Genomic DNA, 27,675 nt, shown 5'->3' on the forward strand with positions numbered 1-27,675 from the left:
TGTTTCAGAATCAACTACGTCACTCTCCACCTTGATGAAGAATTCTGTCATATTATGGTCGCTCATCCCCAAGAAGTCTCGCACTACTAGATTGTCAATTATTCCTCTCTCATTACACAATACCCAGGCTAGGATTCGATTACTCCCACCTTTGTAATGTGACAAAACCCAACTCAGAAATTCTCCAGAGTATGTGTGCTTTTTCCCCTTTCTGTTTTCTCCAAGTTTATTTCTTTCCTCAACTCACCATCATCCAAATCTCTCCACTCCTTTACCTGATGATTTAATTCCAGATTTGTCGAGGTGGTTGCCAAGCCACAGAAAGAGACATATGGGGCCAAAAGCTGGACCAAAGTTGTCGGTTTTAAGGGAGGAACAGAGGGGTTTAGGAAGCGAATGCCTGAAGGTAGGGCCTCAGCCCCTCACAATGGCCTCGATACGCAGCGCCTCCCTCACGCGCACCAGGTCAGGAAAGAGCGGGAGCGGCGCGCTCCGAGCGCACGGGTACGGATCGAGCGCGCGCCCCCGCACCGCGGACACGAGCGACGAGAGGCGGAGCCTCGGATGCCCCGCCCTTCGCTCTGACTCGGTGCGGGATACAGTCACCCTGAAGCCCGGCACGCCGCGACTTCGCTCTGAGGTGATTGAGCAGCGCGGACGCGAGGCCCAGGACGAACCCCCTCCTCCATAAGGCTGCGTCCGGCTCTCCCTGCCTCTCTCCGGGTCATGGGCTCTTGTCCGTGGCCCCTTCACTGAGTCTCGAACACCGGCCTGACCATGAACCCGGCGGCGATGCCTCCGCTGCTGAGCTGCGGCCTGTCTGAGCCCAACCCCGTCACCCTGGCGCTGCGGAACGACCTGGGCTCCAACATCAGCCACCTCAAGACCCTCAACCTGCGCTTCCGCTGCTTCCTGGCCAAGGTCCATGAGCTGGAGCGGCGCAACAAGCTGCTGGAGAAGCAGCTGCAGTCGGCCCAGGAGTCGCGGAGGAGCAGGCTGGGCCGCACCCGGGCCGCGGCCACACAAACTCGGCTGGACCACTGCGCAAGTTTCGGTTACTCGGTCAGCTGCTACGGTTATAAACCCGGTGCCAGCTCCGGTTTCTCCCCCGCCTCCACCTACACACACGGTACTAGTTTCTCCCCCGGTACTGGCTCTGCTTACATACCCGCCACCGGTGCCGGTTACACGCCCGGCTCCGCTTTCACCCCCGGCTCCCCTTGCACACCCGGTGGCGGCTCCAGTTACACGCCCGGTGTCGGTTCCACTTTCACCCCCGGCTCGGCTTACACACCCGGTACCGGCTCGACTTACACACCCGGTACCGGCTCCGGTTTCACCCCCGGCTCGACTTACACGCCCGGTACCGGCTCCGGTTTCACCCCCGGCTCGACTTACACACCCGGCTCCGGTTTCACCCCCGGCTCGGCTTACACACCCGGTGCCGGCTCCGGTTTCACCCCCGGCTCGGCTTACACGCCCGGTGCCGGCTCCGGTTTCACCCCCGGCTCGGCTTACACGCCCGGTGCCGGCTCCGGTTTCACCCCCGGCTCGGCTTACACACCCGGTGCCGGCTCCAGTTTCAGCCCCGGCTCGGGATCTCTGCCTCACCGTTACCCGAGTCGCCTCCCCGGGACTATTTGGAGCTTCACTCACATCAGGAAGGTGGGAGGCGGCCTGGAGACGGTGCAGGGACCCGGCGTGTCTTGGACCCACCCGGACGGAGTCGGTGTTCAGATCGACACAATCACCCCCGAGCTGCGGGCCTTGTACAATGTGCTGGCCAAAGTGAAGAGGGAGCGGGATGAATACAAGAAAAAGTGAGTGAAGTGAGCGCTTTCACTGCGGAGCTTGGCGCAATGTCTGAGGGTGGGTAGTAACAGGGAGACTGATAAATGAGCAGCCCCGGGTACTCTGCTGACAATGGGCCGGAGGATTATAATTCAAAGTTAAAGGCAATTTACTGGTAATCAACACCATTGAAACTAATAAACAGAGAGGATGGTTAGGGAGCTGCAGAAAAATATGCTGCCATTTAACGGTCAAGCATTGCACAAACATTTTATATTGGCAATTACTGTAGTCAGTTTATGATCAGTCTTCAGCGTGTGTTCTTTAGAAGAGGTGTTTTACAAGTGATATTTTTAGAGTTTGGCAGAAGGGAGTGGGGTTAATGGTATTAGAGATCTGTGCTAGGAATTGCTGATTTTCCTGCCCTATTAAGATGCTGTTTGAGGCAGTCTTAACCACGTTTGTGGTTTCTACCCGGCAGTAAGGGGCTCTTGGTGAGATTGAAAGCTATCAGTGGATCTGTCTGATATTAAGTGATTATTTAGGTCATCACATTGGATCCTTTGTAGGTCCGCAATGTGACCAGAAAGGATCAAGGATTTTATTCTGTTGAGGAAGGCATGGGCAGGTTTGTTAAAGTGGCAAACATAAGATGGTGAAACGTAAGGCTCAAAAATAACCCATTTACATTGACGGGTTTTTCCATAAGATTTTCAGTTTAATGTCTAATGAGGTCCTGGTGAAGAAGATATGGACATCGAGGGGAGAACCAGCACTGATGGACCTGGAAAGATAGGCCCGGGGGGTGGGGGGGACTGGGACTTGATTCCTCCCAGTCTGCAAGTAACCCAACAAACCACTGTTCTCACAAGTGGGCAAACGGCAAGTTGCTTTTAGCAAATTAAACTCCTCCAGTATTCCCACTCGTGTCGGGGGTTGGTTGTCATTAAATGTATAAATCCTGTAATATATAAAAGCCTAGATTTTCTACCTTTAGATAATGTATCCTGGTTAAACCTAACCTATGTGTACAGAAACTATTCCTGTGTGCGCTTTTGAGTTTATCAGGCAAATGAAAATTCGATTTTTGTGGTTTCCCGAGTTTTATCTGGTTACTTCTTGCGATGGTTTTTGTGTGCCACGTGACTGGCGAAAGTAATTTGTTACACTTCTCGGGCACATTTCATTATGTGTAGTTATCTATGTGGGGAAATTATATTCATGGTAGAGTTCTTCTAATGTATTGTGTGTAGTGTGAAATGATGATGTCATAAGAATATTTTATCTCCCAAAATTGTGACTTCACCTTTCTTGGAGGGGAGGGGGTAATGTGAAATGAATAATGTACTTCTAAATTAGAGATCAAAAATATTCTCATTTTATATTAGATAATTGAGGGAGGTGGAAGCTAGCTGTAGAACACAGGTTATGAATTCAGCATTTGTCAGTTACACAGCTTTGTAAACAGTTGAAACTTTGTATGTAATCCTGCTTTCTGCAAAGCCTGAACATGTTTGTAGCAAATTATGAATTTTAGCTTTTTGAAACAAACTATTTAAAGAAATCAAAGTCTTTTTTTTAACCATATACGTACGTAGAGTTTAGCCACATAAAATCCAGTATGTAGGATGATAACTGCCTGTTTGTTCAATCTGAATGCAGAAAATTAATCCAAGTATTTGCCATTTTATTTAACTGAAACCTAAATTTCTGCAATTGCAGAACAGTCCTCCTCTGCCTCAGTGGACCTTCACACCATTCTGCACAGTCTAGGCTTCAATAAAGTCCTGTTGGATTTGTTTAAAACTCATTCATCAACTATAGATAGATTAATTTAGCAATCCTGTATGGTTATTGATGCAATTACACTTTTGTTTTGTGGGTCATGCCTAGAATAAAATATTTTCTAGTTGTCTTGGATGACTTAAGCAAATGACAGGGAGTGAATGAAAGAAATGTAATGAATGAAAGAAATGTGTTGAATGTACCCCCTGGGTTGGGTGTTATAAAGGTATTACTTTAGGAACCAGTACTGGTCCAAATATTTCAATTTATTCACAATGTCTTGCATTTATTTCAAGATTTATTGCCCTAGTACAGCAGTAAATTAATAGAGAATGCAATGTACCCTGTAATGCTGTAATGTGTTGATGTGCTCCAGTTGTACGGTGAAAATTCAGGGGTGTAATTCTGTGATGACTTCCTGCCATTAGAAGGACCTTTGGAGTGCTTGTAAATGAGGTAGAAGGGAAAATCAGAAGACAAGTTGACCTGTGCCTGCCTTCTGCAACTTGTAGTGCTTTGTTACAAAGCAACATTCCAAAAAAACCTGGGAGCATGTCTTCTCGCCCTCTCTGGAAAAACATTTTTAAGAAAAATCATGAGTTCAGACACTGATGATTAAGTCAGTCCTTTTTCTCCTTGCTAGTTACGTTGTAACAAATGTGAAATATTCCTATATGGGGAGTTATTGATTGCATCGGCCTTGGAATGGAAAAATCTGAGGGAAAGTTATTTCAGGTTGCACTGTTGTGCAAATTGTAGATAGTTTACTGAACATGGGTAGGACTAGAACTCCCCTTGTCCATCACAGACATTGGACGTTCATTCATCCATGTGAAAAATGGCTATAAAATCGTGTTTAGCCTAACACATCTGTCTCGGCGCTAGCTCTTCAACTGTAGCTCTCGCTGCTCTTTTCATGATTATGTCTCTGCTTTCCAAATACTTACTGAATCACCTTTTAAATGGTAGTCTGTACCCCAATAATTTGCAGTAAAGCTGCCGTGTTCTAATTATTCGATTGTATGGATTTTTTTGGTCCTTCGTTCTTTTAAATGTTCTCTATGCCTCTTGTTATTGATTCATCGGCAGTGAAAACAATCTATTTATCTTTTCAAAACAGTTCATAATTTTGAAATTTCTGATCTTCCAACACCGCCCCCCCCCCCCCTCCCCCCCCCAAATCTTCTATGTTCCAGTGACCACAAACAGTTTTTTCCCCCTTAACTTTGACCTTTCACTCCTGGTATGATTCTAGTGTAGTTTTTCTGTGCCTTTTTGTGGCTCTGTTATCCTAATGGGGTGTCTGGAGCTGCAGTGCTTCCACTGTGGCCTCACCAATGTTTTGTACAAGTTCAATATCACCTTTTTTTTATATATCCCTATGAATAAGTCCCAAAGCCTGCCAGCCTTTTTTATGGCCTTTTCTAGCTTGCCCCCTTCCAACCTCAGTTCCTTCTGTGCCCATCCCTGGTGGGGTGGGGGAGGTGTGGGGGTCGTGGGAACTCTTCAGGTTTCTTTCTAAATCTCAACTTACTGGCCTTTGATTCTTCTTTTGCCACAATACTTCTGCAGTTCTTAACCAATTGCCCACCTTTGCCCTTCCCAGCAAAACTTTTAATCTCTCCCATCCTAGTCCACCCCCTACTGCAGTCCATGCCTTGTTCAAGTCTCAGGGGCACAAACTTGACTTTCTGATGCACAACTTTCTTTCCCCTTTTTTTGCCTAATTTATGTCTGTGAAGTTCCTTGGGATGTTTTTATGTTTTAAAAGCAGCATATGATTGCAACTTGTTACATAGATCTATAAAAAGGTGAGAGACACCTGCATCCTTGGATCTTTCTGTTCCTGCACTCTTGATTCTCATCATTTAAGAGATACAATTTGCACCACTTACACTGTATGTGTTGGTGTTGATGCAATTCGCCCACCATAAGCAATATACGGTTAAGGCATAATAGGTCTCTAACCAGTCAACATATGGTGTCTGCACCCCAAAGTTAGTTAGATTTGCTGTTGACTGATTAACCTCCATGATATTTTGCCTGGCAAGTTGCTGGCAGTGGGATACGGAAAAGGTGCGGGGCCGTCCACAGGGAAAGCAACAATGTGTCTCCTTAACCAGTCAGATTGAAGTACTGTGAAATGAACAGTGCAAGTTCTGAACAAGGAAGTGCACGTTAGAATGGTGAATTAATTGTCAAATTGGGTATAGTGTGAGAAATGGAAGGAAGAAAGATTAGATTCAGAGAGAAAAAATACAAAGAAAAAGTAAATACATTTTTAATTTACTTTTTTAAAAAATCTCCAGCAACAATTAAAACCTGAAACAATGAGATTCCAGACTGGTAATAGTTATTTTTCCGTGCCAGAGAGGTTGATTAAAAGTAATTAAAACTTACCATGTCGTTAAGTGTACTTAGACTTGAAATGACTTCACTTCCTGTGGTGGGTTTATTGAGCATCGATCATGCAAGTACAAGAACTTCACACTACCCAATGCATTTGAATGGGCAGTCAGATGGCAAAATATCATTTTCACAAAGCTAACCGTGGAGCAGTGCATCTCTGACAATGATGTCCTAATTGTGCATCTGTCCTCGTTTGAAGTTGCTGTGGCATTTGCACTTAAACAAGTGAATGCCGTTAGCCTAGCCATTATTTTGACAGCAATATGTGTTGCTCTTGCAGACTGGAGCTAGCTTAACCTATTTGACAGGCTGAAATTAAAGAATATTTTGGTGCTAAGATTAAATGGCACCTATGAATTCAAGGCCAGTTTCAATTGTTTTTTTTTTCTTTCTGCACCTTCTCCCCCACCCCTGCCCCTCTATTTTGGTGACTATTGAATCCAGTTACCAAGATAGGCCATTTTCACAAATACAGGTTGATAGGTAAATTGGCCATTATAAATTGCCCCTAGTGTAGGTAGGTGGTAGGGAAATATAGGGACAGGTGGGGATGTGGTAGGAATATGGAATTAGTGTAGGATTAGTATAAATGGGTGGTTGATGGTCAGCACAGACTCGGTGGGCCGGAGGGCCTGTTTCAGTGCTGTATCTCTCTAAACAGCAGATTACCAAAGTGTAAATTTATTGAACCTATTGCCTTTACTATAGCCTTTACTATCTGGCATGCTTAATATGTTGTAAGCGGCACCATTGTAATTGGCTCCTGTGATACTGGCATATGATAGTGCTATCTGCCCGGTTATAAACAGCTGCCTGTGAAAAGTGTGGACAGTGTATGTGGTGGAGACTACTTGTTTCCATTGTTTTTCTCAATGAACTAAACATACCTGTATTGAGCTTTATCTGCCCACTCTGCTGATGTATTGTTCTTCACAGTTTGCAATGCTCTAACTTGGTATCATTCGCAAATTCTTACATTAAAATTTATGTAGCTGTCAAACAAGAGATTGCAGCACAGTTCTCGGTACACAAATTTCACATGTCTCCTTACTGAATGCTTTCCATATATACATAAATCACATTCCCCATCTGTACACTCTGATTTCCTCAAAAAACTCAATTAAGTTAATTGAATACCATTTGCCCATTACAGATCCATGCCGATTGTCCCTGATTAACCCACATCTTTAATGAGTTTCATTCTGCATTATGAGCTCTGGAAATTTACCCACAACAGAAGTAAAAGTAGTTGGTGTATAATTGGATTATCTTTTTCCCTTTTTAAACAAGGAATAATATTTGCTACCCTGCAATCCTTTGGCCTCGCCTCTCTTTTTGAAGATGTGGAAAAAGTGCAGTTACGGCCTGCCTTTTTCCCCAGCCTCCAGTATTCTGGGATAGATATCATCCGGGCCTTGTCACATTTCTACTTCTGCTAATAACTTTGTTCATAGTATCCTTTTGAATACCTATCCATAATGGCTCGACCACATTCTCCAGTTACTCTTGCCAGTACCTTTCCCAGTAACACACTGATTTTCACCTGTGGGAATTGTGGGTAGGAATCTGATGCATAAATGGAGGGATTGTACAGGAGAGCATTCAGTCCATCGTACCTGTGCTGGGTTACCAGCATGTTGGAAATGTTTCCTTTAGATACATGGGTTGTGAATCTTTAACATCTCACTCCTGATGGGCAGCATTTTATGGGAGCAGTTACTGATAATTTACCTTTAATTAGCTAAATTATTTGGTGCTTTGTATTAGTAGATTTGTTTATTGTTTAACAGGGAGTGCTGTAAATGGGCTTCATTAGCACAATGCATTTACTCCAGCAGTCCAAAATCCAAAAGCATGTTAGATCATGGATTAAATATAACTGGTTATATTTGAAAATGAAGGTAAAACGGGTAAAACTTTGAAGCAGATTTAAACGTATTGGCACTTGGTGTTTGCGGGCGGGGGGGGGGGGGGGGGTGGAGGGTGGGTGTTGAAAAGAGATGCATGAAAGGAACATTAATCATCAAAATAGGGGTTGCAGAGGAAAATGGGCTACTTTTGCAACCAGCTGAGCTGATAACATGGGATTTCAGTTTAACATTTCATCTCGAGGACACTACCTCTGATGTAGCACTCCCTAAATTGTGTACTGGAGTGTCAACCAAGTCCTGGTGTGGGCTTGAAATTTCTGGTGCACGGGTGAGAATGCAACTAGCTGAGTCAAGCTGACAATGTACTTATCCACAGAGGAACTGGGGAGTAAAGTAAACTACCTTGAAATAAAGATAAAATCTCCATATAAGGTCTGTAAGGGTAGCTAACTAGCACCAAGCATGCTGTTTTTATTTTATTCATTCATGGGATGTGGGCATTGCTGGCCAGGCCAGCATTTATTGTGCACCCCTAATTGTCCTTGAGAAGGTGGTGGTGAGCTGCCTTCTTGAACCGCTGCAGTCCATGTGGGGTAGGTACACCCACAGTGCTAGCGGTTAGATACAACTGAGTGGCTTGCTAGGCCATTTCAGAGGGCATGTAAGAGTCAACCACATTGCTGTGGGTCTGGAGTCACATGCAGGCCAGACCAGGTAAGGACAGCAGATTTCCTTCCCTAAAGGACATTAGTGAATCGGATGGGTTTTTTACAACGATCGACAATGGTTTTATGGCCATCATTAGACTAGCTTGCTTTTTAATTCCAGATTTATTAATTGAATTCAAATTCCACCTTCTGCTGTGGTGGGATTTGAACATATGTCCACATATGGGTTACTAGTCCAGTGACAATACCACTACGCCACCGCCTCCCCTTGAACCAGGACCAGGCTGAGGTGTAAAACCAGATTGGAAGTACCAGTCAAAAGTTATCCTGTCATTTCTTGGAAGTGGTGTAATTTGGAAATGCTCCTATTAATCTGTAGTGTTGGGAGTGATTTATGAAAATCTGTGGGCTCTGGTACCAGAAACCTCATTTAGCAGGGCAGTAATCTCTCTGTAAATACTTGCACGTCAGCACACAAATTGGCAATCTTGTTAGGTGGCTGTTCTGAAATGGTGTTCTTAAGCTGAAGATACAGGTTTTGATGCTGACAGTATGCACTGGCATTATCGAGTTACATGGCAGGCTCTTCGTTCTCCATTCAGGGAAAACAGATGTGCATGTACAGAGTGCCAGTCACCATTGCCCACGTATTTATAATGTTCGTGACATACTGACAGGACATTTGACCTTTTGCCAGGATTAAATAATTTTAAAGTTTGAAAAGTACTCACTTTTTTTTCGCAAGTTCACCTTGCACTAATGTAAAACAATACCTCAAGAAAAGTTGCACTTAAATCACTATTTTGCTTATACAGTCAATTCACTAGTTTTTATTGAGTCAATGAAAGATGTATAGTACAATTGGCCTCTAATCTGTCAATTAGGCTGTTTGTTTGGTTGTCCTAGTTTTCATTTGGCTGTACAAATGTTAATAGTGTGGTTATGTTGGACCAGGCTTGCGTTTTCATCATTCTTTTATTTATTTGAGGTGAAAGTTCTTTTGAACTGAGAGCTTGTTTACAAAGAGGCCCAGTTGTAGTAGGGCTCTTCAGAATTGGAATAGTACATTGCAGTTTTTCTGACCCGAATACTAATGATTAGCGTTACGTTTTCAAGTCTCTTTACTTCATTAACTCTGGTTCCTTTTGGCTTCCATGTTCCAGGTTAATCTTATGGATGGGGTCTAGTTGTGAACATCCCCGAGAGAAGCATGTTTTCCTTTTTATAATATCTTAAGTAAATTTGTATTCTTATGGAATGAACAGAGAACCTTCTTTCAGTTTTTCAGTATCTTCCTGGTCTTTGGAAAGCTGCAGATAATATAGTAAACATTCACTAAAGCTTTAATTGGCAAACAGATTTATTGCACGCAAATTGCATAATATAACATATATTTATAGTAATCTCTCCAATTTCACTGGCATTTTATTGTTTATAATTCTGACTTCCTCTAATTGTTGTACTAGGGGAATTGTTTGTACTTAATACCATCATCTGTATTCATTTCTACGGCCCTCTGCATTTGCATGACTCCGAATCCCAATGCCAAATGCATTATCTGAAATACACCCCTTTAAAATTTTGTATAATTCATATAAGGTGATTTATCTCGTTTCAAACCAAAGAAGAGGTTAGAGGCAGAAAAATGTGAGGTAACTGTAGATGGAATAGGATGGCCTTGGGATTTAAAAGGATAGCCTGCCTTCATGGCTGTAAGAACATTGGGCATCTGAGGCTACATCCAGTTGCAGAAAACATGTATTAGATTGTGGTATTTTCACAAAATAATGTATCTGTGGTATAATTGTCTTCACTCGGGATTTGCATTCAAGCAAATACAGATTTTTAAAATGCGCGCCGTGATCATGTTTCTTTTATGACACTGGTAAATTTTGACTGCAAGTATTTCCGCAGTTTAAGAATAGTTGAAGTTACGGTGATTTTATGTTCCAAGTAATGGTAGAGAATATAATTTGGGGATAAATGGATTACAGAAAGTGAACCAAATGCTCCCATTAAGTGAAATTTAATACAGTTTTAAAGCATTGAATGTTGGGTGAAAAATGAGTGACATGAGTGATGTCTGGACGCTGTATTCGGTAATGGGGTAAAATTATCCCGATGACATTCAGCTGAAGAATGTGGAACAAATAGCTGCATGTTAGAAAGTTACTTATAACTATTAAGGCGGTCTGGTGGTTTACATTGGCATGTGGCTTCTTTAAATCTGGCCAAAGAATTTTAAGCAGTTCACGCTGCCACACCTGACAGCACAGCTCTCTCACATTTGCATACATGTGTGATGTGACTGAAAGGTAGAAATCATGTAATCTTGTCAAACATGTAATGACCTTGATAATTTGACCACGTTGTATAATATATGTAGGCTAGTAGAAATCTGAAGTTCTTGTTCCCTCAAAAGGCCGGGGAATGCTGGGACAATTGGAGCTTTTAAGACTGAAATCGATAGATTTTTATTGGGTAAGGGTATCAAGAGATATGGAGTGAAGGCAGGTAAATGGAGTTGAGGTGCAGAGCAGACTCGAAGGGTTGAATGGCCTCCTTCTGTTCCGATACTCCTAAAGCTACACTTATTGATGATTCTAAGTAGTACTGTTGCCTCTGAGTCAAAAGGTCATGGGTTCAAGCCACTCCAAAAACCTGAACAAATAATTCAGGCTGACACTTCAGTGCAGTACTGAGGTAGTGCTGCACTGTCTATGAAAAATATGAAGTATCATATTTTTGGATGAGACATTAAATGAAGGCCCAGTCCATCCCCTCAGGTGGATGTAAAAGATCCCATGGCACCATTTGAAAAAGAGCAGGGGAGCTCTCTTTGTATCTTGGCTAAGACGATCAAAAACAGGTTATCTAGTCATACATCTCATTGCTGTTTGTGGCACCTTGCTATGTGGAAATGAGCTCCCTACATTGTAGAAGTACTTAATCGTCTGTGAAGCACTTTTGGATGTTCTGAGTTCGTAAAAGGTGCGATATAAATGCGTGTTGTTCCAAGTTTTTTTCCTCTTTCACATGTGCCAGATGCTCAGTGGATACTGGGAGGAGGCAATGACTGTTGTTCAGAATTCTTTCTGCATGTTTCTGCTGCATTCTAAATTCCTCAGACAAGTTGTAACACTGAAAACTTATCCCAAGGTGTGTCTGATCAAACACATCAAAGTTGCTTACCTGGAGATGAGAGTCTTGTCTTTTATGTTGAGGATCACATGTACGCCTGGATACAATGGAAAGTAATTAAATGATGTGGGCAGGGTGGGGTTGAAACCTAATGTGAGTAATGCAGTGAGCTAGTCTAGGAAAGACTTTTTATTTCAGATTTCCAGCGCAATATTTTGCTTTTATATCAATTATTGTACTGTTAAGTAGGATCAAAGAACCTCCACACTTGTTTTTGTTTAAGGTCCTCTTCGGGGTTGTATGAGAGTAGCAGGGACTCTTTTGGGGTCGTTATCTTTAGAAAGACATTTCTGGGACAGAAGATTTTAACCTAGCCAGCCCTCTTGAACATTATCCCTGCACACCCTTGGGGGTTATAAAGCTATATCTAATCTCTCAAATTGGATAAATGGTGATTATATTTTAGGAAGTGTGCAAATAAACTTGATCTGTGTAAGTGTGCAAATAAACTCGATCTGTGTGGCTATCTTGAAGATAAACTATTCACCTTTATTGTCTTCTAGTGTCTCAACACTTCAGATAGTTAAGAATTTTTTTTTTAAGTGTGCACTGGTTGTTGATCTGGAGCTTAATTATAGTAGCCATTCTGTGCTAACAATGTCCTACAAATGCTGAGAGATAAGTGAACAATTAATTGATTTCCAATGGAATTTATTCTGAGGTATGTTAGCCAGGACACTGAACTTTGAGTAACATCATGTGGGTTTTAATATTCACTCTGAAGGGCAGAGAAAGTGACAACTGAACACGAGAGTGTTCTATATTGCAGTTGTTCTCAAAATATGACTAATGTTTAGTTAGAACCTTTTTCTTGTTTGCAAGTCTTCTGGTGCATTGAATGGATGTATCACTGAAACCACAGTTCTGTTACTAACTGATTTGTGGTGTTGTGCGTTGCTGTCAGGATAAAGGGGTAATTATATGAGGTTGGAATTTAATGATGCAACACGTCAATGGAGGAGTGGTGGTTTGTGTACCATGGATCTACGAAGTACTGTCTGTCCTTGTCTTACCTGTATCACGGATTTAAGCTAATCACAGGTAGTGCATGTTGGGGAAACAGTGAGTGTTTACCTCCTGTTCAAATGTGTGGTTTTGCATTGTTTTTGGAAAGAAGAGTGAACAGACAACATTATATGTCTGAAAACCAAATTCATCTCGTGTTCTCTCCTTTTTCTTATCTTCTCTCCCCCCCCCCCCCCCCCCCCCCCACCCCCCAGTCCAGAGAAACTTGATGAGTAGATGGGAACAACTAATGTAAATGTCTCAGTTGCCTTCCTAATGGATTATTTTACCATTTCAACAGAGCTTCAGTGAAATCGCAAGCTGTGCTAGACTGGGAGGCATTAGGAATGCTTATAAAGTCAACAGGCTATGTATAATTGTACGTAGTAATTTTCAAAAACTGTTCCAGAATTTTACATGCATTTGATTAACTCACTACATTTTGTTACCAGGTTTTTGTATGGGTCAATTTCAATACATTTTGTGTGTTGGGATGGATGAGCAAACCATGGTGATAGTACACATAGGGGAAGCAGTAGTTTTGTTTGGCCATTACCTTGGCAAGTAGGCTTTAAGATCATTTTTTTAATTGTCTTGAACTGTTGTATTATACTATCATTGCTAAGCTTTCAGTGGAGCATTGATCATTTCTCACTCACCTTTTTATGCTAATATGTCCCTTTGGGGAGTACAGAATGATTGTGCAGATTAAATTGAGATTGTAGCCTGTCCCAAATGGAATGCTACAAGAAGCTATGCAAAATGCATAAATTTGAGTTAGTGAAAGAGTCAGCCACACCCAAACGTATCAGGAATCCATCACGCCCAAACAGATCTGGTATCTGCCGTAACAAAGCAGACTGAATATTTGGTCTTGATGGGACAAATCTCTGTAGATTAATGAATTTCAATCTTTTCTCTCATTACTTGTAATTTTTCCAGAATTTCTGCACCTCTTCTGTAGGCAGGCACATGAACCTCTGCAGAGATTCAGCCCTCTATTTTTACCCAGAACTTTTAATTTCTTAGTTGAAAACAGATCTGTAGTTTGTGCATTTGCACTGTACACAATTTACCTTTTAATTAGCCCAACTACACAAATATTTCTTTTCAAGCATTATCATTTTGGTTTTTCGGAATTATTTATGGAAACATTGGACAACAAATTTCAAAAGTTTACTTGGATAATGTTTCTAATTGTGATTTATTTAAGAACATATAAATAAATGTGTGCATACATGTCTATTTGGTGTGTGTATATTTATTTCTCAGTGAAAAGACAACTTGTGCTTCTATTACAGTATTTGAATTTTCTGGAAGTGGTTTCAATATAAACTACATGGTAAACTAAAATTGAGACCATGTGCAAAACAGGTTCGCAGGATGGTGTTTTTCATAACCTAATTTGAATCCATTTTTCTTCCCAAGAAAAACAAATGCGTTGAACTTTGAAAGTTTCTCAGGGTCTCTCATTACGTCGCATCCTGCTTAGTGACAGCTGTGAGAGGGGGAGTGGAGAGAGAGAAAGATAGGCAGAGACACTTGTACCGAAACCAGTAACAAAACACTACATTTGATGTTTGCACAGATCCCTTAGAAAAGGAGGACCAAACTAACTCAGGCAATTAGAGATGAGTTTGTTTCACATCTGCAATAGGAAACATTTTGGAATAGATGGAATTAATAAATATCTGACAAAGAAGATTATAAGAAACAGCCAGTGCAGATTTCAGAAAGGAAGATTGTGCTTGACAAACCTGATTGAGTTCTTTCAGGAGGCAACAGATATGGTGGATGGGGAAAAACAATGTTTGTGGTGTATCTCGGAAAACTTTCCACAAGGCACCACATAAGAAACTGTTGGAGAAGATCAAGGGGTATATAATATATGGTCAGTTGCAAGTTGAAGTAAAAACTGGTTAGAAGAGAGGGAACGGGAAATAAGCGTAGTTTCTCAGAGTGGAAATGTTGCAATATCCCACTGGATTCTGTTTCTGTTCATGTTTATCAACGATTTTGATACGAGGCTGGAGGGAGTGGTATCCAAATTTGAAGACCATACTAAAATAGTAATCGTAGTAAATACTCTAAGACCAAAGGAAGCTGCGGTGGAATTTTGATAAGTTAGTGGCATGGCCAAAAAAGGCAGATGAAATTCAATATGCAGTAAATGTGAGGTGCTACATTTTCATTTTTTCTAAGAAAAGAAGTAATCATATGTTGGGAGAAAGCTGGGTGATGTGGAAGATCAGAGGGATTTGAGAGCACCCCCTTATTCTGCCAAAACCTCGGGTTCCCCTTCATGGTTTTCCAAACTCCATATTCCCCTCCACAGTAACACCAGGACATAAGAACACTTAGCCGATTGCTGTCAAACCTCCTCATCCCCATCCCAGTCTATCATTGGCTCAGTGCCAACAAAGCCCAGGATCGCTCCCAGTGCAGTTAAAACCCACCCTCGCTCACCAGTATTGCTAAAGTCCAGGGCTGGAATTTCCTGTGACAATGTAATTGGGAAGTTACACCCATAATTTGCAACCTATATTTTTTCAGTGTAATTATTAAAGTTTCAAGTATTTTTTTAAATATGCAAATTAGGAAATTTTCCAACTTTTAATGTGACTCATGCCATAAAAATGCATTCAAAAATACAAAATACAGTGCAAGTCTCTGAGTATAATTTTTCTAATTGCTTTAAAAGTGCACTAAAACACCAGAAAAGATTGTTTCCTGCAGAAGCGAAAATTTTGGGTGTAATTTTACACCCATTTTGAACAATTGTAGTTGCAGAAAATTCGCTTGTACAGCTCTTAATGGCTCCTTCCCCATGATTACGCTCCAAGATGTGTTCAGGCATAGGAATGAGCATAACACGTGCCCAAGTTTGTTTCTTTACACTGGGTATTTGTCCCAATTAATTGTGTCTCTTGGCATAAATAAGCAGGCAACTCCATCACCCCCAAGTTCACTCATTTCAGAGCAATCTACGCAGTTCTGCATAAAATCCCAGAATGCCTTGAAATAAAAATGGAACTTGATAGTTAAGTCACCTGGTCCAGATGGAATGCATCCTAGGTACACAGATGCTGCCAGACCTACTGAGTATTTCCAGCTTTTCTTGTTTTTATTTCAGATTTCCAGCATCCGCAGTATTTTTCTTTTTATTATAGTGTGGATATGGAACTGGCTCACTGACTGGAAGCAGAATGGGGTGGTGGTGGTTGGATGTTTTTCAGACAAGGAGACAGTTTGCAGTGGTGGTCTCCAAGAATTGGTTTTGGATCCATTGCGCTTTAATTTTTATAAATGACCTAGACTCAGGTGTAGGCAAAAGATCTAGAGGGGAAGGGAGGAAAATCTTTTTTTCAGAGTTGTCAGGATCTGAAATGCTCAACCTGAAAAGAGGGTGGAATCTGATTCCATAAATAATTTTCAAAGGGAGTTGGACAGGTACTTGAGGAATTTACAGGGTTCGGGACAAAAAGCTCGGGTGTAGGATTAAACATGACTGCTCTTTCAAAGCAGAGACATGACTGGCTGAATGACCAACTCCTCTGCTGTAAGATTATATGGTTTATTCAGTCACCATAAATCAGTGGTCTAGATGTTATAGCTTTCATTGCATAACACGCCTGTTATAAAACAATAAAATAGCAAATACTCATGCTCACCGTGAGCATTGCCACAGGGGATTGGTTAGTTAATATCATACCAAAAATAAATCTAGTGCACATTTCCTGTCGACTCATTCATGTGTTGCTTATATGTTATAAATATAGAAATTTAAAGCATACAGTGAACTCTGGAAACAGAAAATGAGACTTTCAATGTCTACAGCCTTTTTAAGTTGGCCTGGGTTCTGATTTGCAACCTGAATACCAAGTGAAGGCTGGACCTGTGCACTGTTTGCCGAACAATAATTACACTTTGTAGTCTCAAGGGAAATAGCTTACTCCAGCAGCAGAATAATACAATTTGTTCATAAGGGCAGAAATGTATAATGTATCATCCAACTAACCGTGAGCAAGATCACAATAGGAGATCCACCGAAATAAGATAACTTTTTAGTGTGTCCAGCAGAGTAGCTTTTTAGGGTTCTCTGAATGAAAATTGTCTCTGACCAGATACACAGGCATCTAAACTGAAAATGAAAATTTTTTTGTATAATTTAGTGAAATATTTTGTTGTCTGTATTTACTTTCAAACTTGTGTTTTATTTCCTTGTGGAGTGAACTGGAGACTACAACCTGGCCCCCGATATACATTCTGAAACATTTTAATAATTGCCATTATAATAGGTAACCTGCTTGTGTGATAGGAGCCTTAGCTCTGAGGCAGCAGAAAGAGGCATGAGCAACAGCCTCACCGCTCCAGCGACCCGGGTTCAATTCTGGGTACTGCCTGTGTGGAGTTTGCAAGTTCTCCGGGTGCTCTGGTTTCCTCCCACATGCCAAAGACTTGCTGGTTGATACGTTAATTGGCCATTATAAATTGCCCCTAGTATAGGTAGGTGGTAGGGAAATGTAGGGACAGGTGGGGATGTGGTAGGAATATGTAATTAGTGTAGGATTAGTATAAATGGGTGGTTGATGGTCGGCACAGACTCGGTGGGCCGAAGGGCCTGTTACAGTGCTGTATCTCTAATCTAATCTAAACATGCCCTCTGATTTTTCTTCCTTCCCTCCTTTGGACAAATTATTTGGGGTATTTGTTAGTGGACAGTTAATATGAAGAAAAAAAGCTTGCATTGTTAGCACTCCTCTCTGAATCAGAAGGCTCAGTATTCAAGACCACTCAGGACTTGAGTGTGTACACCAGACTGACATTGAACTGCAGTACTGAGGGAGTGCTGTATTGTCTGTCGAATGAGAAGGTAAATTGAAGCCCCGTTTGCCTCATCAAGTGGAAGTAAAAGATGCGAAGGCACTTTTTGAAGAGCAGGAGAATTCTCCTGGTTTTCTGGACAATATTTATCCGTAAATTGACATCACTAAAAACCAAGTGTCAGGTCATTTATTGATTTTTTGGACCTTGCTGTGTTCAAATTGGCTGCCATGTTTCTTTATGTTCCAATAGTAACTGCACTTTAAAAGTACCTAATTGGCTGTGAAGCAATTTCTGATGTCCTGAAGTTGTGAATGACACCATGTAAATACACTTTTTTCTTGTGTATGCTTTCCAATACTTCTGTTTCACTGGAGAGTCTGGTGTGGACCTGGCTCAGCTGCATGCTGTTAGGAGTGGAAGGTGTATTGAGCTTGAGAGCTGATGGAGATTGAAGTGTTTTATCTTATAATGTGGTTATCTCTTCACATTGTGGACATTAGAAAAGGATTCATGCATCATTTGCTTCTACTATGAACAGTGCAAGTCTGATTTTTTTTATTCTTAAGCTGGATGCTGTTTGTACAGGTGTGTATGTGTGTGTGTGTGTATGTATGTCTGTCATTAAGATTGGGAGAATAAAGAAAAGCATGTTTTTCCCATGGGTTTGATGTAACAACGGCAGTTTTCCCTACAGCCAGTGCACTATATTAGCAAAATAATCCTTTTAATTTTTTTGGAGTTTTTTGTGTGTTTGAGAGATAGCAATATTGCACAGTGCACTGTTTTCCCATTGCTTATACTTTTTGGTTCACCTCCACAGGTCACAACATATATTTTTAGATGTTTACCCAGTTACTGATATGGGTCAATCATATACTCTATACTTTATCCCAGAATAAAATACACCAACCAGGTTTCTTTAATAAACAACAAAATTATCAGTTTATTATCAAACAAGACTTAGCCAGTAAAGAAGCAAAGTTTTAACACATAAATTGAAAAATGAAAGTTCCCTTTTTAAATACACCTCCTCCCCCCCCCCCCCCCCCCCCACATGTGCACACACACACACGGGGAAAAAAAATTCTCTCTGCAGAGGTCTTTTACACAAAAAAAAAGACGAAAAAGGAATTCTTTGGCCAAATATTTGCTAATTCTTGAAGAAAAAAGAGAAGATATGGAAGTATGTCAGTTGTCCCTTTTGGACTGGCGTCTGGGTATACGGAGACGGGTCACTGGGAATTTTTCAGAAGCAGTTCGTTCTGGAGATGTTGGGAAATAGTCTGATAGGCTTTCCAGGAGAAATGTGGCATCGGGGTTTCAGTTATCACACTCTGGATTCGCAGGGTTTTTTCCAAAGAGCTAGAAAAAGAGGAGCTGGCACACTGGATTTCTGAGTCTCTTAAAGAGGTGAAGGAAAGATGAGCTGGGGTTTCTGTTTCAGCAGGCTACAACACTGTCCACACCCCAATGGAACTAAAAAAAAATCTCAGAAGCAAAACCACCTCCTGACCCTCATAAATTTTGGCATGTCACTTCTCTGTTAAACATCTCCAAGGTTTCTGTTTGAGCTTAAGGCATGTGATATCCAATAAAGACTGTTTTCAAACAAAACCTCTGTGTCCTTTCAGCGAACTTTCAACAAAAAAAATGTCCAGCATCCATAAAATTTTCTGTCTTCTAGAATGAATCCATTTTCACACTTTAAATATGAGTCCTCAAAAAATATTTTATAAAAAATGGAAGCACTTTCATAACACAAGGTCAAACTGTTTAATCGTTTTTAATGCTTAGATCAGACCAGATTTTGTGTTCTCATTTCCCCCTCCAGTACAACACTCGTGTTTGCTTCACCAGGATTTCCCAACCATATCTATCATTGCTTTAGTTCTTAAGTAGAACAGTCCCCACTATTTATATCCTAGGCATGTTGATCTTCACAAAGGCTATCTGGATCTAAATTGAATACATTTTTAAAAAGAAACTCGAGCAAATCAATTAGTGTAAAAGCTATTTTCATATTGGATGCTGATGAGAACTGTCCAGGTTTTCTGATGGTTATTCTGGTAGTGTTTGACCAAATTTAACAAATTGAATAGGTTGAGAATGGTCTGAGTGTAAGTGCATTGATCAGGTAATAGGACTTCCTTATTCTAATTTCTGTCAAAATTTACGTAGGACTCCATAGGATAGGGACAGAGACAGGGCATTTGGCCCAACCAGTCAATGAAGGTTTATGCTCCACTCCTCCCATCTTTCATCTAAATCTATAATTGTAACCCTCTATTCCCTTCTCCCTCATGCTTGTCTAGCTTCCCCTTAAATGTATCTATACCCGTTTCAACCACTTCCTATAGTAGCGAGTTCCACATTCTCACCACTCTTTTGGGTAAAGAAGTTTCTTCTGAATTCCATATTAGATTTCTTGGTAACTATCTTGTATTGATGGCCTCTAGTTGTGCTCTTCCCACAAGTGGAAGCATTCTCTGTATCCACTCTTATCAAAACCTTTGACTCAAAAGAAGGCTGTACAAATCTATGATACTAATTCATAACCCCTCTGTGCAAACCCCATGAACAAAAGCGTGTTAGTGTTGGCAACAGTCAGCCAAGACGTGAGGCCGGCAAGGAGCACTTTTTCTGTAGTGGTATAGCGGATTGAACAGATCACAACTCAGCTCATGTTGTGTCATGTTTAGCTACTGTTCTGCCAAAATCATCACTCAAGTTAATTTGCCAAAAGTATAATTGACAATATACATGTACCCCAATTATTCAAGCATTGAACAGGACAGAATTGAGACATCAGAGGATTGCACAAATCTCTTTGCAGCAATGCAAATGGAATGTATACGTCCTCAGACAAACTGACTTGTTAAGTGCATCAAGTTCTTTTTTTTAAAAAAAGAGAAATGCATTTGGTGTCACTACAGAAAAAAAGCTTTCAGGGTGGAGATTTGGTGAACATGTTGCTAAAACTTTTGGTATAGTATTTATAGACAGCTAGGTAAGCAAAATAAAAGGCTGGGATCTACAACCAGAGGTGTAATTTAAAAGGCAAGGAAAGTAGTTCTAAAATTGTGGCCTTGCTGTGACCACATCCAGAGTGGAGTTTTGTTCTCCCCGTTGTAAAAAGGATATTAAGTTTTTGGACAGGGTGCAAAAGAGATGCACTAGATTAATTTCAGACCTAAAAGGACAGAGCCTGGTGGAGTGGGTTAGCAATTCTGGGACTTTTCTCTCAAAGAGAAGACTAAGGGATGATTTAATGAACATACTTAAGAATGAGGGGTTTGACAATGTGGACTCAAGTGTCTTTCTGTTGTGTATAAAATTCAAGACCAAAAATTAAGTGTGAAAAAAAGGTAAATTCATGCAAAATATTTTCAGTGAAACATGGAACTAGGCTCAATAAACCTCAATTTTTTTAATGGTCCTATACATTTCTATGTAAACATGTGGAACTTATTAAAAGCATGAAACTGTAAAATATGATTGGATTAAAAAGGACTTGTACAGGTTCCTGCCAGCAGATAGAATTCAGGGATATTGGATTTAGGGTTGCATCAGGGTAATCTTGTTAGAAGTTGGCTAGACAGTCCAGAGGGACCAAAGAACTAATGCATGAAAATTGTTACCGTGTTGGTTATTTTGGTCACAGAGCATCGGGTAATCAAGTGAATGAAACGTGCCACTTTGATCTTTTGATGAAAAGATGGTGTGCTCTTTGAATGAAATATGCATTTGCATTTTATGACAATCATATGGAACTGATTGGCAGTTCAAAGAAACATGAAAGAAGCTAGTCACCAATTGTACCTGTGCCAGCTCTCAGCTATCCAATTAGATCCATTTCCCCCCTCCTTCGAAAATGCACCAATTCAGCCCTGTTCAGATCTCACCAATATGTACTAATATCCCAGGAATCTGAATCCCTCCCTGCTGCAACATTTTCTAGTCATGTATTTACCTGCTTTATTTTTCTATACTCACTAGCACATGACACTAGGAGTAATCCAGAGATCACCATCTTTAAGGAACTACTTTTTAAAATTTCCTACCTAGATCCTGAAACTCTATAGGATGTCAATCCATTCCTTTCCTGTATCATTGGATCAAATATGGTCCATGACCTCCTACTCCCCAACCCTAGCAGAATGTTCTGTACCCATTCTGTGACATCCTTTACCTTGCCTCCAGAGAGGCAATACACAATGCGAGACTCACATCCACAGTTGCAGAATGCCTATTATTGGAGCTGGTTTGGTGATTAAATGATCACTGGGTAGTAAGGAGTTGGGATAAGCTTTTCTAATAAGTTCCACATTTGACTTGAGAAACCTGAATTTGTTTTGATGCTCATCCCAAGTTAAAGTTACAAAATAGAATTGATAGAATGTTGATTTTGTTTTTCAAATTGCTGGCAAAAGCTACATACCTATAACCTTGATGCACATGAGGTAGATGAAGGCAAATATGTTTTATTTGAAGGTGCTTCTAATATTGGGACATGGTAATGGCTTATAACCTACAGTTGGTAATCTAATGTGTACTCATTAGTTGAACAAAAGTCTGTGATCTTGTTCAGTTATTAGCTTTGGTGTAAGTCGATGTTTGATGTACTGTTACAGCTGTTATCTAAGCTGTTAAATGTTGAAAACTGTTGATTCAATAATTATGGTGATGCGATTCCTGTAGTAACAATATTTTTGTCTTCTGTCTTTAGGTGGGAACAAGAACTCAATCTCAGACAGCACCTGCAGGAAATTGTAGCTGCACTACAGGTGGTAAGATATGAACATTGTGTTTTTCATGAGATACTCCAAGACATCTGAACTTTTGATGCCATGTGTATGTATGCTTTGGATTGGTTTGGGGGCAGTGGGAGGGCAATGAGGGTGCAGTAATATAGGATGGGATTGGGTGGATTTCTAGTTCCAAAATAATTCCCATCTGTACTATATGCAAAATCTGGACTGCATTCACATCCTCTGCATAAATTAAGACTTGAATTTAATTTCTTCTAAGGATTACAAAGATCTACAGCACAGAAGCAGGTCATTCGGCCCAACAGTTCATTCTATTATTTATGATCCACACAAGCCTCATCCTTCCCTTTATTTCTAAAATGCAGGTCATGTTTAACCAACATTATTGGATTCTTTGAAGGATTAACAGCATAGATGAGGCAATGCAGTCGATATGGTATACATGGACATTCAGAAGACCACATAAGGTGTCACATAGATCTGACAAGTCAGGATGTATGAAATCAGGGACCTGGTAGCAGAATTGATTGAAGAATGGCTAGAAAACAGGCCAATTAGGAGTTAAAGAAGGTTTCTTAGACTGGCAGAGAGTGGGAAGTCGTGTCCCACTGCTATCTTCGATATTCAAAGGAATACAAGCCTTGTATATGTAACGTGTCCTCATAATTTAATTCTTTTAACTATAGTTTCTTTCTGGTGAATCTGTACTGCACCCCCTCCAAGGCCAATATATCCTCCTTGAGGTACGGTGCCCAGAACTGAATACAGTACTCCTGATGGGGTCCAACCGGAGCTCTGTGATTGACGGGGCCCTCGACCATGTCCGACCTATTTTCTGCACTTCTGCTCTCACCCCTTCCCCTCCATCCCAGAACCACGATAGGGTTCCCCTTGTACTCACTTTCCACCCCACCAGCCTCCACATCCATAGGATCATCCTCTCCCATTTCTGCCACCTCCAGCATGATGCCACCACCAAACACATCTTCGCCACCCCTCCCCTGTCAGCATTCCAAAGGAATTATTCCCTCCACCACACCCTAGTCCACTGCGCAACATCCTTCCCACGCAATTGCAAGAGTTGTAACACCTGCCCTTTACCTCCTCTTTCCTCATCATCCAAGGCCTCAAACACTCCTTCCAGGTGCAGCAGCAATTTACTTGTACTACTTTCAATTTAGTATATTACATTTGCCGCTTACAATGCAGTCTCCTCTACACGGAGACCAAACACAGATTGGATGACCGCTTTGCAGGACACCTCTGCTCAGTCTGCAAGCATGTCCCCAAGCTTCCAGTTGCTTGCCATTTTAATTCACTGCCATGCTCTCACACCCACATTTCTGTCCTCAGCCTGCTGCAGTGTTCCAGTGAAGCTCATTGCAAGCTCGAGAAACAGCACTTCATCTTCTGATTAGGCACTTTACAGTATTCTGGACTCAATACAGATCAACAATTTCAGACCATGACCCCCATTTTGTTTTTTTCAAACCATGCACCGGTCTTAAACTTGTTTTTCTTGTTTTTGCTTTCGGATAGAACTGTTTGTTATTCTGCCATTAACACTCTGTCTGGACAAATACTTTGTCTTTTACTACAACTATTACCAAAGTCTTTGCCTTTTGTTCCATGACAACTTTGTCATTTAATCTCTCCCGCCCTTTGCCATATCACAGACCTTCCCTTTTGTTCTATCCTGCCTCCACCCACTTCACTTGCTAAAATCTATTACATTTCTAACCTTTGCAAGTTTTCATGAAAGGTCATCAACCTGAAATGTTAACTGTTTCTCCACAGACGCTGCCAGACCTGCTGAATATTTCCAGCACTTCATTTTTATTTCATATTTCCAGCATCCACAGTATTCTGCTTTTATTAACTCTTGACCTCTCACTTAGTGGTCATTTTAAATTAAATTTTTGCACTATTTGCCCTATGAAAACACTTCATAACAAGCAAAATCAGTTATATCTTCTCTTGGCCTTCTCTGCAGTGGAAATATGGCAGCATCCCTTTCAAGGATCTCTTCATAACTATAGTTTCCAATCCATGGCTTCTTCCTGATGAATCTAAGCTCTGTGTTCTCTTGTTTTTTTTAATATTCTTTGTACAATGGGTTGTTCACACCTGTACACAGTTGACTATGACCGAACTATTGCCTTGTACAAATCTTCACTCTTGCACTTCATTGCCTCATTTATAAAAGCCAAAATACTACTGGTCTTTTTTATGACTTTTTCTATCGGCAATTGCACTTTCCAAAGAGTTGTATTATTTCAGGTTTAGAACTTTTACTGCATCCACGTCCTTTAGTGTCAATCTCCCATTTCTTGTTTTTTCTCTCAAAAGGCATAACTTTTCCACACTGAATCTGCTGCCTGTCTGCACATTCTGCTAATGTTACTCGTCCTTTCAAAATTTTAATAATTGTGCTCTCTGTGCCCAAGAGCAAGTTATGGATCTCGCCTTACTAGTTTGAGGCTACTTCAAGCTCATTTCACATGACCCTTTTATGGTCTGGGATAGATCTAAACTTTGGTCCCAAAGATAAAAGGGTAGTGTTTTAACTTTCTATGCCATTCAGGATCACATTTTTAAAAGATTCTATATGCACCGTATAGCAAGTCTGAAAAGAATAATAGCTTTCAATCCTATGATTTTTGCTGCACATGACGGAGATTTTAGTGAAGAGCTGGTTTGATCACTGAGTTTCATTAATAGCTGGTGCTACATTGGATTTCCTGATTGTGATATCATGACTAAATTTGTACTTTGTTTAATTTTTGCAGCCATTCCATGGTTGTTTTGTGACAGCCGAGAGTCTGAGAACTCAGGTGTTTTATTGTGATTTCAGGATTCTCAGGAAGCTGAAGCCATTCAGAAGGAACTCAATGAGAAAGTGGAAAAGTTGAAGTCAGAGCTCGTAGTGTTCAGGGGCCTGATGAGTGATGTAAGTACTTTACAGGTGAGCAAACAAGTTGTCACAATAGAGATCAGCAGCCCGACCCCCGTTAATAAACCCTTTGGCTTTCTCATTCCCTCTCTGGAACACTCTTCTCCAACCCTCTTTGCTTTTGCAAAGCCCATCTTTCCAACTGCAGTTTATCGTCTCTCCTATTCTTCTAGGCTCAGTATCTGTTTTAATTTATTTCTGTATTGTTGAGTGTTTGGGGATGTTTTCATGTTAAATGCATGTTGTCATTGACTAACTAGGGTGTACAGATTTTCAGCTTCCATTTGTTCTGCCAATGCACTTTTAATTGTGATATATAGTTTCTGAATGTTTGACAATTATCACTTACTTTTTGATCCTCTTTAAACTTCCCTTAGCCACACTTATTCCTTCATGAGACAGGTGATGTGCTCCTGTCACTATTGTGCACATTACTAAATGGTGCATGAGTGATCAGATGATGAGCCCTCTATGGGGAACAAACAAGCATACATATGAATTAGGAAGTTTCTGCCTTTTCATAAGGCTGTAATGGGAAGTTCAATTGATGACTTGTGCTGAGAGTGAAACGTGACTCACCTGAACACTGACATCTTTGTGTGGTTTTGATTTTTAATATGCAGTAATGTGGATGATCATAAATTGCATTAGCTGAGCTGAAATTACTTTGAAACTTGGGGCTATTCTGGGGTTATAACTGGGAAATAATACCCATTGTGTGGTTCCCAGGAGGGTGTAACAAGGGATCATTTTGCTTGTGGGAAACACAAATTTGGGTTTGAAATCCTCCTGGTTAGCCTCATTATGCATCCGAATGATGCAGAGATTTGATTGAGATGTACAAAATTGTAAGGAACCTGGAGAGAGTGGTTAGTAAGGGGCTGTTTACCTTAGCAGAGAGATCAGTGACTAGGGGGACATAGATTTTAAGTGATTGGTAAAAAGACTAGAGGGGAGATGACAAGGTTTTTCACTCAGAGGGTGGTCGGGGACTGGAACTCAATGCCTGTAAGGGTTGTACAGGGAGAAACCCTCAACTCATTTAAAAGGTGTCTGGATATGCACCTCAAGTGCCATAACCTGCAGGGCTACAGACCAAATGCTGGAAAGTGGGATTAGGCTGGGTGGCTCATTTTTCAGCCAGAGCAGACACAATGGGCCAAGTGGCCTCTTTCTGTGCCATAAGCTTTCCATGATTCTATGAGAAGCATTGTTTGGGCATATCAAAGTTCAAAATGTGTACGTTGATGAGAGACAGTCTGGAGCAGGGACTCAACTGAAGATTGCCTGAGCTAATCACATTCTGAACAGATATAGTAACAGGAACGTTCAGCACAGGGTATTTTTAAGAATTGCGTTTGACTGGGTATTCTTGATCGTAACTAGATGGGATTGGCTTAGATACAGTTTGTATAAAACAAAAACCTACATGTATAAAATAAAACAGGTCAATTTCTTTAAAAAAAAATTCACACTAAATGTTGAGACATGACATGCCTGATGTCAAGATGATATTGTGTCTCAAATAAAATTTCAGCTAAAATTTTGTTCTGTTATCTGGAATTCTCATTAGTATTTTGGCTTGTCCAGACTTGAAATGGTTATCAATCCAGATGGTAATCAACTATATTTGACTTTTCTAACTACAGACCAGGCAGTCTGGATGGTGCAAGACTTTATCGCAGCTGCAATATATTTATCCTGATACTGTATTTAGTAGAATTACTACTGTAACCAAGTGATTTTGCTGAAAGGTTCCACTTTTCAGACAGAGTTTTCATTTGAATGCAATTTGATATACAGTGGTTGAAGACAGTCAAATAATTTCTTCAATGAGCCATTCATAACTTTGGTTATTGCAAGAGCTTTTCATCAATGAAAGATTTTTTTTTGTTTCCTGATATATCAAACATTAAATTGAAGTTTACAGCACCGAAGGAGTCTATTTGGCTCATTATGTTTGGGAATATTTGAAGGGTTCATTCATCACTATGGTCTTAAAAATTGTGTTAGTTTATGGGTAGAAATGCTGTTGCAGCGTTGTAGTAAATCTGTGTTTTCTGAAGTAATTAATTCAGAAGTGCAGGCCAGTGATCTTAACCATTTGTCTAAATCTTTCCTCCCTTCGCTCCCTCTCCTCTGCACGCTTTAAAAGAGAAAGGTAAGCTGGGAAATGAATTTAATTCTTTGCAGTTTGCTGGCACTGGAGCTCAATGTGGACCCAAAAGACTCTTTGGTCATAATGAGGATTGATAAACATTCGTAATTGGTTTTGTCTGGCAGTTCAGGGAGAGAATGGTTGGCTAGACAGGTTGTGAGTGGGCATTTTATTAATAGCAATGTGCAATCTGCAGACACTCTGGTTTTAGAATGTTCAAAGGACTGGATTGAGCTGT

The 27,675-nt window shown here is 40.7% G+C and overlaps 1 protein-coding gene across 2 annotated transcripts in view; it reads left to right on the forward strand.

Moving 5' to 3' along the window:
* Window positions 1-584: 584 nt before the first annotated feature.
* Window positions 585-27,675, forward strand: part of iffo2b (intermediate filament family orphan 2b) — a 42,003-nt gene continuing 14,912 nt past the window's right edge. Inside the window, exons 1-3 of one of the 2 annotated variants that reach the window (XM_068017289.1) lie at window positions 585-1,820; window positions 22,284-22,344; window positions 25,181-25,291. In XM_068017289.1, coding sequence (XP_067873390.1) covers window positions 778-1,820; window positions 22,284-22,344; window positions 25,181-25,291 — 1,215 coding nt within the window. In that variant the 5' untranslated portion in view covers window positions 585-777. The remainder of the gene's footprint in view (window positions 1,821-22,283; window positions 22,345-25,180; window positions 25,292-27,675) is intronic. The other variant, XM_068017290.1, reaches the window with a different exon arrangement.

The sequence above is a fragment of the Heterodontus francisci genome, chromosome 37 (assembly GCF_036365525.1).
Source record: "Heterodontus francisci isolate sHetFra1 chromosome 37, sHetFra1.hap1, whole genome shotgun sequence".
In the NCBI taxonomy this organism is placed as follows: domain Eukaryota; kingdom Metazoa; phylum Chordata; class Chondrichthyes; order Heterodontiformes; family Heterodontidae; genus Heterodontus; species Heterodontus francisci.